Raw genomic sequence first — 13395 nt, 5'->3', positions numbered from 1 at the left:
AAAGGGACATCATGTTTGGGAGAGTGGAAGGACGGTGCAGGAGAGGAAGACCCTCGATGAGATGGATCGATTCTGTGAGTGGAGTGGTGGGAATGAGTGTGTTTGAGACAGCAAGGTTGGCACAGGATAGAACGGTGTTTAGGGCTCTTGTACATAGGGCCGCTGTGAGTCGCAAGCAACTTGACGGCACATAACATAACAATAACAGACAACAACAATACTATCTTAGGTTTGGAAGCAGGAGTGGCATCCACTTCCTAAACAACATGCCTCTGGAAACTCTATGAACTTTGAGAAACGATGACAGTTATAGAAAGACTTCAGGTCTTTTGTTCATAAGGTCTCTGTGATTCGTGCTCAACTCGATGGCAATCACGAACACAACAACATGCTGCCTTACCAAAAAAAACCCCAAAAAACACCCAAGCCTGCTGCTATCTGGTATCCTGTCAGTTCTGATTATTAGCAGCCTTCTGCCAGCTTCCCAGGGCTGAAACCTTTATAGGTAGACTTCTCCCTTCCCACAGAGAAGTTGGTGGATTTGAACCCTTGACTTTTCCAGCTAGCAACTGACATGTAACGCACTGCATCGTCAATGGTTATAATACTTTTCTTACAGTATTTTAATTTTTAGGTTAACTAAAGTTTTTGTCTTCAATAACTCATAGTTTCAGTTCATTAGCATTTTTTCATTTTTAATATGTAGATATTTTATGTTAAAAGAATCTTTTAAACCACTTTTTTGTTTCCAAAATAATTCAGAGAACAAATGCATAAAAGTCACCTCCTGACTCGAACAGTGGAGGACTCCGAACACTCCAGAAATCAGAGTTTCACAGAACTGTTAGCAGAACTCCGCTTGGCACAGGTAAAGCTGTGACTTTAACAATTAAAATTTATTATAAAAATCCCCATGTATGTGAAAAATCTGTTTTTGTAATTTATGAATATAATGTTTTTACATTTCACATCATTTAAAAACTCAAATTATATATCCAAGATTAGAATTTAGTGTATATATATATTGATAGAACATATTAATGAATATAATTGTTAAATAGTATATGTTGGTGTTGTGAACTGTAGAATCGCAGCCAACCCATAGCAGACTCTCTCGCAGGTTTTCAGAGGCAGTAAATCCACAGGAGTAGACGGCCCATTTCTCCTGTGGAGCAGCTGGTGGCCTTGAACTGCATGCCTTCTGGATTGCAGCGCAGCTTCTTGCCACTAGGCCACCAGAGCACCATATATAGTATATATGTGCCCCTAATAGAAGCTGCTTTGAAGGAAATAGCAAAAAATAAGGCCCCAGGAATAGACGGTATACCAGTTGACATATTTCAGCTAACAGATACTGCCCTGAATGTGCTCACCAAGTTGTGCCAAGAAATCTGGAGAACAACCACTTGGCCAACTGACTGGAAGAGATCTTTATTTGTTCCCATCCCAAAGAAAGGTGACCCAACTGAGTGTGGAAACTACAGAACAGTGTCATTGATTTCACATGCAAGCAAGATCCAAAAACAACTGGAACAGCACATCAGCAGAGAGCTGCCAGAAGTCCAGGCTGGGTTTAGAAGGGGTCGTGGTACTAGGGATATTGTAGCTGATGTTAGATGGATCGTAGCTGAAAGCAGGGAATACCAGAGGAATGTCTATCTGTGTTTCATTGAGTATGCAAAGATGTTTGACTGTGTGGATCATAACAAACTATGGCTGACTCTGAGAAGAACGGGAATCCCATAACACTTGATCATGCTAATGCGAAACCTATACTTGGACCAAGAGGCAGTTGTCAGAACAAAGCAAGGAAACACTGCATGGTTCAAAATTGGGAAGGGCTTATGCCAGGGATGTGTCCTGTCTCCAAAGCTTTTCAACCTGTATGCAGAACAGATTATCCAGGAGGCTGGGCTCTATGAGGAGGAATGTGGGGTCAAGATTTGTGGAAGATCTATCAACAGTGTGCAATATGCAGATGACACAGCCCTGCTTGCTGAAGCTGTGGAGGACCTGAAGCACTTGCTGCAGAGGGTCAAGGACTGCAGCCTTCAATATGGATTGAGGCTCAATGTCAAGAAGACAAAGATTCTCACCACTGGACCAATTGGAAGCATCAGGACAGATGGTGAAGAGATTGAGTTTGTTCACAGCTTTAGTCTGCTTGGCTCCACAGTCAACATTCTTGGCACCAGCAGCCAGGAAATTAAAAGGTTTATTGCCATGGGAAAGTCTGCTGTTAGGTACCTCTCCAAAGTACTGAAGAGCAATGGTGTCTCTCTGGAGACTAAGGTGCGTCTGATACAGGCCATGGTCTTTGCAATCACTTGTTATGCATCAGAGAGTTGGACAATGACCAAGGAGGATAGAAGGAGAATTGATGACTTTGAGCTGTGGTGCTGGAGAGTAGTATTGAGGGTACCATGGACTGCTAGGAAAACAGATTCATCCTGGAAAGAGTCAAACCAGGCGGCTCCTTGGCGGCAACGGTTCTGAGGCTCAGTCTGACATACTTTGGATATGTTGTAAGGAGGGACCGGTCCTTGGAGAGGGTCATTGTGCTTGGGAGGGTGGAGGGACAGCGCAGGAGGGGAAGGCGGATTGATTCAGTGACTGGGATAATCGGGACGGGTGTGTCGGAGATGGTGCGATTGGCACAGGACAGAGCAGAGTTAGGGCTGTTGTACATAGGGTCGCTATAAGTCGCAAGCGACTCGATGGCACAAAACAACCACAATAGAGAACCCTATGTTACACTGGTTTTAAATGGCATCCTCTTTGTATTCCAACATGACTTCAAAAATTTCTTCCTGGAGCTGCATAGGAAGCTTCATATCTAGCACATATAACTTATTTCAAATAAATTCTTGTAGTAAATGTTCACTAAAGTTAGAAGATACTTGGAGGTGACTAAAAACTTACCACAATAGAGTCAGTTCCAACTCTTAGCCATCCTACATCAAATTTCCAAGGCTGTAAAGTATATCCTAAAGTGCTGAAGAGCAATGTTGTCAATATAGAGACTCAGGTACACCTGAACCAGGCCATCATCTTCACAATTATTTGGTATATATCAGATAGCTGGACAGCGTTAAGGATGATAGAAAAAGGTTCTTTTGGGTTGTGATGCTGGAGAAGAATATTTAACATACAGTAGACAGCCAAGAGAACAAATAGGTTATGGAGAGAGTGAAACCAAGTTTCTCCTTGGAGACTAAGATTTTTAAGATCCCTCTCACATACTTTGAACACGTGGCCAAGAGGGACCGATTCTTGGAGAAGGATATCATGCTTGGAATTGTGAAGTGACAGCGTAGGAGAGGAAGACCCCAGATGAGATGAATTGACATGGTAACTGCAGCTATGGAATTAGGTGTATCAGAGTCAGTGAGACTGGCTCAGGACAGGGCAGGCTTCAGAGCTGTTGTACATAAGGTCGCCATGACTCACAGGTGTCTCATCAGCACATAACAACAGCAACAACAAAATGAAGAGATTTGGTTTGCAATCCAACACTTCACTTACACTTTGCAGTTCAAATCTACCAGCTGCTCCTTATTAAAAAGATGGGCAGGCTCCTCCCATGCACTTTAAGCCTCTGAAAACCTGCTAGAGCATCACTGTGAGTCAGTTCCTACTCAGTGGCAGTGTGTTGAGAGTTGTTTATACACCCAGAGTTGTTGGGATTGGTGTCTGACTTCAAAGTGGATTGCGCATTGCTGATCGACAGAGAGAGACTGTGCCTTACATGTAGTGTACCCAACTACTCAACACAAAGACATAATGTAATGGCTACCCCATAACTTTTTTAAGTTTTTCTTTTTAATTTCCAGGTGTTTGGTCTGGAATTTTCCATTTGTTTTAAGCATGATTTTGTTCTCTTTGCCCTGAGGGACTGTGTACTGCTGGCCCTCCCTGTATTTCCAGATGGCCCGTGGGCAGGCAGTTGTGTCTTCTCTTCTGCTGTCACTGATGGCACAGGCACAGGGGGTTGTGCTGCTGACTCAAAGGTGGCGCTTCCCAGGTGGTTCAGATCCACCCTTGCTCCAAGAAAGAAAGGTGGCCAGTCATGCAGTTTACAGACTTAGATACCTGCTCGAGTGGTGCCAGCTCAAGAACCATGAGTTTTACTAATACTTTATTATTTAGAGTTACGTTACATGAATTATACCAACCATACTTTAACAAAGGTGTCCTGGTGGTAGGTGTTATGCATTGAACTGCTAACCAAAAGGTCATGGGTTTGAAGAAAAGTAGGCAGTCTCCACTAAGAAAGATTTACCAACTCATAAACCCAATAGAGGCTCTTTGAGTCATAATCAACTGGTCATGGATTTGGGTTTGTTTCATATTTTAACAAGGAGTGGACAACAAGATTTTATACATTAGGTAAAAATATAGTAGAGGAGAATACCAATAGTAAATTTCTGTTCCTCTGATTTCCAGGTCGGTAACCTAGGGGTTGGGCTTTACCACCAGAATGGGGACAGGATACCTGACTTCATGTGCACACCCATCAGTAAAGCTGTAGAAAACAACCCAGCCACCTTGCTAGAGGGCAGAAGGGCCACAAAAGATTGCCTGCCTTAATGTGGTATCTGAATAGTAGTTGCTGTGGTTAGGTGCCATCGAGTCGAGTACAACTCATAGAAACTCCCAGATGTGAACTCTGCTGTCCTAACTTGTGCCATCCTCATCATTTCTGACATACTCAAGTAGACAGAGAACTGGGTGCTCAATATAAACGAACAACCAATATTTATTTATTTGTGTTAGGATTTGAATCAGCACAGTTTGTAAGGGCTAATCATTCTCAAACTGAATAAAGAGCATAAACAATAATCCTGAGTCAGTGGCAACCTCCAGCATATCTAGGAGAAAGAAATGCACAACAGCTTTGAGAGGCTTACACCCTTAGTCCAGCTCACTGCATAATGTCCACAGTTAATATCACACTGAGCAAGTGCTCACAATACAAAGTTATAAAACTTCAGGAGACAGCAAGCATGAATATTCTTAGAAGATATAACAAACAGCAGGATTAGAGCCCCAGTAGAACTGTTGAACAGAGACAAAAAGGTCAACAGGTTTCAAATGACTGAAGATATAAAATAAATGAGAGGAGATACAAGAAAATTGTCAACAGCATGCTAGGCAAATTCAGAGAAAAAGAAATAGTTCCCTGGGAAAAAATACTGTATATTTAAACTCAGTCAAATAATTAAATGGATAATTATATGCAAATAGAAAAAAGTCAGTTAATATAGGTATAAATAACGTAACAGTGAAACAGAAAATAGAGCAATGGGAAATATTGAATATTAAGAAATATGAGACATTCTAATGTACATTTATATATTTAAAAAGATAATGACTGAGAACGTTCTAAAAATGATCAGAGATATCTTTTTAGATTCAAGAAGCATAGGGTGTCCTAAGCAGGATAAATAATTAAAATACACATTTTAACATATGAAACTTAGATCAAAACAAAACAAAAAAAAGAGGTGTTTAAGATAAATTATTGTTTGAAATTTTGTGGTTTTGTGTAAATATTGAAAACTAGAGTACAGATATTCGTGTATCCTTTGAAATTTTGAGGTTACATTTTAGAGCAAAATTTAGCTATACTGAGATAAATCTGTAATAATATTTATATCAAGTGGTTGCTGTGAAGCCGAACACTGTGACACTTATGAGTCATATGCGAGAATGGTTACCCATGGTGGACAGTGTGTGGTGGAGCTCCCCAATTAAAGCAAGCTTGGAAGTAGGAGTGACATCCATTTCCATAACAGCTTACCTCTAGAAATCCTGTGAACCTGGAGAGAGGACGAAAGCTATACAGGTGTCCAGGACTTTCATTCATAGGGTCTCTATGAGTCGCCTATGACTCGACAGCACTTAACAACAGCAACAGACTTGATTAATTGATTGATTCTAAAAAAAAACCAAAAAAAACAACCCCAACAACAAAAAAACAACCCTCCCTCATTGCCACTGAATTGGAACCAGATGTCTGTAACAATAAGCTTGAGGATATCAGAGATCATAAGGATGGTGGTGCAGGGCACCATCTGTTGTTCATAGTGTTGCTATGACTCGTAGTCAGCGCCTAACAACAAGAGCAGCAAAAATTGCAAGGGAAGAGATTGCCCATCCTTCTCCCACAGAGCGGCTGCTGGATTTGAACCACTAGAAAATAAGGGCACTATCTGTAGCCTAGCAGTGCAGCTCCCCATGTGCTCTGCCACCACCACTCATCAATTAGTATATTTCTTTTATTTATAAATTGAAATAAAGTTTTTATTATATACTGGTTTGTTGTTGTTGTTGTTATGTGCGGTTGAGTCGCTGTGACTCATAGCGACCCTATGTACAACAGCCCTAAACTCTGCTCTGTCTTGTGCCACTCTCACTGCCTCTGACACACCCATCCCAATTACCCCAGTCACTGAATCAGTCCACCTCATAGAGGGCCTTCTCCTCCTGTGCTGTCCCTCCACCCTTCAAAGCATGATGTCCCTCTCCAAGGACCGGTCCCTCCTTACAACATGTCCAAAGTATGTCAGATGGAGCCTCAGAATCCTTGCCTCCAAGCAGCAGCCCAGTTTAACCCTCTCCAGGATGAACCTGTTGGTTCTCTTAGCAGTCCATGGTACCCTCAATACTCTTCGCCAGCACCACAGCTCAAAGGCATCAATTCTCCTTCTATCCTCCCTGGTCATTGTCCAACTCTCTGATGCATAACAAGTGATTGAAAAGACCATGGCCTGTATCAGGTGCACCTTAGTCTCCAGTGAGACACCATTGCTCTTCAGTACTTTGGAGAGGTCCCTAACAGCAGACTTTCCCATGGCAATGCATCTTTTAATTTCCTGGCTGCTGGTGCCAAGAGTGTTGACTGTGGAGCCAAGTAGACTAAAGCTGTGAACAAACTCAATCTCTTCACCATTCTTCCTGATGCTTCCAATTGGTCTAGTGGTGAGAATCTTTGTCTTCTTGACATTGAGCCTCAATCCATATTGGAGGCTGCAGTCCTTGGCCCTCTGCAGTAAGTGTTTCAGGTCTTCCTCATTTTCAGCAAGCAGGGTTGTGTCATCTGCATAACGCAAATTGTTGATAGGTCTTCCACCAATCTTGACCCCACAGTCCTCCTCATAGAGCCCAGCCTCCCAGATGATCTGTTCTGCATACATGTTGAAAAGGTATGGAAACAGGACACATTTCTGGCATATGCTCTTCCCAATTTTGAACCATGCAGTGTTTCCTTGTTCTGTATTTAAATTACTTACTGTAAATTATATACTGGTTTACTTACTTTAAAAGCTTTACTGAGATAGAATTAGCCAACTGGCATCAAGTTGCTAATAGAGATATTTACTGTTAGAAAAAGTATTGTAGCTTTGGAGAACATCCTGCTAATTTTTTTATTGTTACTGTAAAATTTACAAAGAAATGGGTTTTCATGCATTCATTTTTTTTTGAGATTCCTCTCTATTCATTCCATAATTCATGTCCTGTTAATAACATTGCACACATTTAGTATGTTCTTAACTTATTATATGGCTCTTTATAAAGTTTGGCTGGAAGCATAATAAAAGCTAAGGTTCTCAGTCCTTTTATCTATAATGCCATACCATCCATAGTCATTGCTGGCATAGGGGACAGTCCTACCCGGATTTGTTTAGATAAGCGGTATTTGTAGAAAGATAACTAAATATCCAAAAACAAACTCATACAGTCCTGAAAAGAAAGTTACAAGAGATCACATAGAAGATTAAACTGTGAATTAATGCAATTAAATCTGTGATGAAGCTAGAAACAAAGATTGTATAAGGTTTTGTAATTGAGATTATTTTCCCTTTTAGACAGAATAAGTGTAAGATGACATATTAAATGTGTAACAGTTTTCTTTCTTTTAAAATAAACAATACCAAATCTACCAAGTCCCAGCATTTCTTCAGCAGTTAGTTCAGTGCAGCGTGTTTGTTGAGTACCTGCCATGTATTTTAAGTTCAATAAAGTAAGTGATGGTGGTGGTGCTGATTTCCTCATTTGAACTAACTTTGAAGGATAAGTACGTCTTTTGTCAAGGTGTGGAATATACCTCAAGGTTTTCAAAATTTAGGGAAAATATCTAGAGGTACTATGGTAAACGGGATGAAGAAGAGATTGTACTACATTTTTTGTAATTGGAAATCGTTTGCTTTTCTATCTCTCTGAATATCAAGAAAGAAAAAAACAATTTATTAGAAGATATCAAAAGACTGAAGCAAGACAAACAAGCTCTCGAAGTAGATTTGGAAAAGATGAGAAAAGAGAAAGACCAAGCCATAGATCAAATTGTTTATACTACAGGTAAGACACCAAGTTTATACTCTCCATTTTATACTCATATCTTAAGTTTAACTGGTAGCAACTGAATACTATTTAAAGTATTTTGTAGTCATAGAAACATTTTCTAAGTTTCATAATAAGCATGTAGAGTTGATTTGTTTTAGCAAGGAATGCCACATAACCAAAGATTATTTTGAGTTCATTCAGTTTTTTGTTTTGTGGTTTATATGTCTTCCTTTTGATTAAACTCTGACCTTAACTTTGGGCAATATTTGTAGGAGCTAAAATACTGTGAACTGTCAAATGTTTGCTGAAAGAACACATGGCACTGTGCTGTGTTTCTGTAAAGAGTGTTAAGACAAAAAGGGTCTGGTCTCTATGAGAAAAAACAAAGGGGAGTAACACACCAATGCAGACACTTTAAAATAAGACAAAAAGTTAGAGACATGAGAGTAAGACGGGATGCTGAATTGGCTAAATAAGATTCAAAGGGAATGGCATTTGTGCTGGGTTATTGTGGATAAGACTTGAAAATAAAGAAATAAAGAGAGCTGGTTGGTCAAGTGTGTCCCGGGGATATGTTGTTGAGTATGCATGTCGATGGGAGCTTAGGATGGCTAAGCGTGGGCCTGACAGGTAGATCACAGGAGGCCTTGTTTTCCAAAGTTAGCCTTTTTCCTCTACCACATAATGAGGGAGTGAGTAATCAGTGTTATAATCTGCATGTTCAAATTTATTCTTAACTATTTGTAAGAAAATTTTATTTTCCTCATCTGTAAAATATAACAATAATAGGACCAACTTTATAAGTTTGTTGTATTAAATAAAATACTACCATCTTAAGCATTCACTAATATTTACCATTGTTACTCTTTACTATGATATGCATCCTTACATTTGTACTATTGTCTCATGAGTGTAAACACTTGTTTTCCCATGGAAACGACTTATATAATGAAAGCTGGAAGTGGAAACACAATATTAGGAACAAGAGGGAAAACAAAATTTAAAAAATGGCTTTAAGCCAAGTTTGCTGTGAGTTTGAACATGTGAGCACATTCTTCTGTTTTCCTTTACCAATAAACAAGACATTGTATACAGTGAGAAGCCAGACAGACTCCATTTTAAATTGTTTTGCCCCAAGCTTCAGAGTTGTGCCTCGAAATGCTTCACAAAGCAGTAACTGCTGTTGTCCATTATGTTGTGAACTCAGTGTGTTCTTGAAATGTTTCAACTGCAAAATGTCCATGTATCTCTATTCCCTTAAAGTGTTTTTAACAGTAGACTGCTGTAGCTAATAACTCTGCACCTGGAGTGAGTAAATATATATATATAAATTCTCTTAGCAGAAACTGAGGGGAGAGTCCTGCGTCATTGCTGGGCCCCTTCCACTGCACAGCTAATAAAGGACTTGACTTCTAATCCTGAGATATATGTCTCTTTGACTCGTTGGGCACAGCAATAGGAACTACTTTATGCTGTGTGTTTTCATAATGCTTCCTTCCATGAAGTAAGCATCAGTTTTGATTAGAATCTCAGTATTCAGTTTAACTTCAATAGTTGAAAAATCAGAGTATTCAGTTACTTTATCTTCTAGGTGAAAAGTTGTATGAAATAAAAATTTTAGAGGAAACACATAAACAAGAAATCAGTCGTTTACAGAAAAGACTACAGTGGTATGCTGAAAATCAGGAGCTTCTAGATAAAGATACAGTCCGGCTAAAAGAAGCAAATGAAGAAATCAAGAAACTCAAACTTGAGGTATATTATGATTTCAGATATATATATATTACTGCCGACAAACCTTATTGTCCTCAGTGACTCACATCTCATTTATTAGCATGGGTTGGCTTCAGAGATGATATGAAAATCATCATATGCAGAAATGGTGACCTAGTAGCTAAGGAGTTGGGCCACCACATAAAGGTGGCGCGAGTCCCCCAGCTGTTCCAATGGAGACAGGTAAGTTCCTCCTGTGCGGTGTTCAGCCTCTGAAAACCTGCTGTGAGATGGTTCCACATTGATGGAAGTGAGCTTGAGTTTTTGATACAATCTGATTTCAGATAATTTGTCTGTAATTGGTTTTTTCTTCACAAAATATAATCATAGAAAGAAATACGCTTTGATTTCCTGATGTATTCATCACTGTGCCTGAGCCAAGTCTAGTTGCACCTCTGCATAGAAGGAAAAAATGGAAGAGACAAAGCTTGATAAAGTCATTCCATGACTGAAGGGCCAGGGCTTAACCCCCTCACTGTCCTCCTGTGCTAAGTCAGAACCACCCTACTACAGAGGAACTCCTCCAGGGCTCACTCCCATCCCTGAGTGCTTCCTCTTCAGGGATGCCTGTTCTGTCTTGAGGTCTGGGGAGGCTTCGGAAAGGTGCTAGGAGTAGGACCAAGCACCTGGTGCTGCTCAGGCTTCAGCTTCAGGCCTAGTTTATATCACTTTAAGATGCACTAATTTTGCACACAATTCCTCTACACACCAGGCTTCTTTATTTTCTTCTTTCCCACCCCACAGCAATTTTGATTTCTTCAGAGCTTCAGACCCCTGGAAACCCAGAATAGACAGACTCCTGCTATCTCCTGAGAGTGTTGCCACAGAGGAGAGCAGCCCCATCACACAGTACTCACTCTCCTCTCAGGAGGGCTCGACTGAGCAGTCAAGATAGTGTGGCCCGGCTTCTCAGAGGCCACGCCAGGCTCTTTGAGGAAGGGAGCACCTCAGCTATTGCCACTTTGCCCACCACCTCATTAATACAAAAAATAGTTGGGAGAAATCCCCCCCCAACTATTTACTTATTAAATGAATGTGAAATGTGGGATGATGAGATAGTTGATGTCAGCAGTAGCTATAAACTAGTTTAGCACAGCCTTATATGGCATGTATTGCATAGATACCGTAAACTCTACTTTGGCAAAACCTGCGAGAGCCAGCACTCAGTAGGCCTGCTGCTGTTTCCCTGCCTTTTCTCTAATAGGAGGTAGTATTACTGATTTGGATTTCGTTTGGGTTTGAGTTCAGTTTACTTTTAGGTGTATAATCTATTCCACATCAGGTTGAGAATGAATCCAAACTTCTTAGCACAGGCTATCAAGGTACGTCCCTTGTGATCTGAACCACCTTCCTCTGCAGCCTCGTCTTGAGCCTGCACTTTCGAGGGCACTCTCCTGTAAGCCACCAAATGCTCCTGCGATTTTTCAACATGCTGACCACTTACATACTTTCTCTCTTGGCCTGTAACACTCTGGTCTTAGTTGTTATTAATATTTTACTTCTTGTTCATGTTCTTGCTCATATTTCTATCCCTAGAAAGAGCACTTTTACTGGCTCCTTTATCTGATATAGTTGCCAACCCTATTCCTTCCTCTCTTTCGTACTCTTCCTTCACTCTGTATTTTCTCCATAAAACTCACCACTCACTTAAGTTATGTACTTACAGATTTACTTTCTAGTTTATCACCTGTCTCACTTCACCAAAATGACACTGCCATAAGAGTAGAGCCCTAGTTTGCCAGCCCCGGGCTGTCTCTGGAAAATACTCAGGACATGAGAGAAGCTCAATAAATGAGTGTTGGAAGAATTCATCGATCAACTAATGTTAAGTTGCCCCAACCTTTATTTCTTGGCATGTTTAAAGCGCATATGTCTTAACATGGTCTTTTTTTTATTGACAGGTTGAGAAACTGAAAGCTGAATCTGGAAATCCATCTTTTCAGCAGAAGATGCGTATAAAAGATAGAACAGTTGATGCCAAGAAAATTCAGGATCTGGAACGGCAAGTATGTTTTAAGGGTAAAATTTTTTAAGATATTTTATATACAGTGCATTTTTATTTGCTCAGGACTTCTCACAAGAACCTAGAAATTTTTGGTGTTATTCATATATTTTAATACATAAAACTGCCTCTTCTTTAAATATGCTTGATAAATTCTATTTCAAGTAATATTAATAAAATACTATCTTTTTACATAATGTATACCTTTATACATAAAGACTTTTCAAACTATTGATGAAAGGTGGTTGGTTGTTTACAATAGTACCTCCTAGTTCTAGTAGACACCCAGAAAGAGGAAAGCAGAATTTGAAATGGTATAGAGTTAAGATTCCTTCAACTGAGCAAAGATAGATGAAAAAAAAAAACAATAGAGTTTCTAATGCTTAGGATATGTTACCTACACTTCCCATAACCAGAACATTCCCTTTCCCTAAACGAAGATCATAATCCTCATTTTTTCTCTTTGTTTAAACTTAAAATACTCATTTCATGGCCAGTGGAAGTAGGAGACTTCTAAAACCATATAGGGAAGTCTATTAGTTTTTCTTCTATTAAAGTAGTTGTGGGGGCAGGGTTATCATTAACTTTTTCCCTTTTACTTTTAAAATATTCTGTAAGGTAGTATTTGTATTCAAAGCTAAATAGCAAAATGAAGCGCTCATTTTTATCTATGTTCACAAGGCACCATGTTTCTAAAGTCAAGTTAAGACACATAAAAATTGCTATTATTTCATCACAGACCCAACCTTGTGAGGTCATCTCAGGGTTATTACTCTAGTGATATGAGAATGAAAACTGAGGAAAAGGATTGTTGCTTTTCCTGCAACTGTTCTTATATTTTAAGGTATGAGATGGCCATTTAGTTCAGTGCACAGAAAAGAACAGGTGGTTTAAAGAATCAGCACTATTTTGAAATGAGGATAGTCCATAATTGCTTGGCTTTTATATTAGCCAATAAAGGATAAACTATACAGAATTGCAGATAATAAAAGGCCAAAGGGACAGTTTTCTCCGTTATATGATAGGCTTTTAAGAGAAAGCATGAAAAACTGACTATAGAAGAATTAAAAAAGTAAACCAAATTTAAGACTCAAAATGGTGATACACACTGAGCAGAAAGATAACATTTTTGAAAGTGTCTCTATGTTTTTTCAATATTTTTCATTAAACATTTACAGGTTTACACACTTAGATTGTAATTGTTCTAATTTTTAAAAATGTAATATACATCCCAAATTATCAAAATTAGATTGAATATACTTCTTAGAATTTTA

At 39.4% G+C, this 13395-nt stretch overlaps 1 protein-coding gene across 1 annotated transcript in view; it reads left to right on the top strand.

The window, feature by feature from the left end:
- Window positions 1–13395, top strand: part of KIAA1009 (KIAA1009 ortholog) — a 117201-nt gene that overhangs the window by 75087 nt on the left and 28719 nt on the right. The window contains exons 17-20 of the mRNA XM_006892164.1: window positions 763–868; window positions 8235–8361; window positions 9938–10101; window positions 12021–12125. Coding sequence (XP_006892226.1) covers window positions 763–868; window positions 8235–8361; window positions 9938–10101; window positions 12021–12125 — 502 coding nt within the window. The remainder of the gene's footprint in view (window positions 1–762; window positions 869–8234; window positions 8362–9937; window positions 10102–12020; window positions 12126–13395) is intronic.

The sequence above is a fragment of the Elephantulus edwardii genome, unplaced genomic scaffold (genome assembly GCF_000299155.1).
Source record: "Elephantulus edwardii isolate Elephantulus edwardi_28Jun2011 unplaced genomic scaffold, EleEdw1.0 scaffold00111, whole genome shotgun sequence".
Classification (NCBI taxonomy): Eukaryota; Metazoa; Chordata; class Mammalia; order Macroscelidea; family Macroscelididae; genus Elephantulus; species Elephantulus edwardii.
The sequence above is the reverse complement of the archived record's forward strand: the minus strand, read 5'-3'. Positions and strand labels throughout refer to the sequence as shown.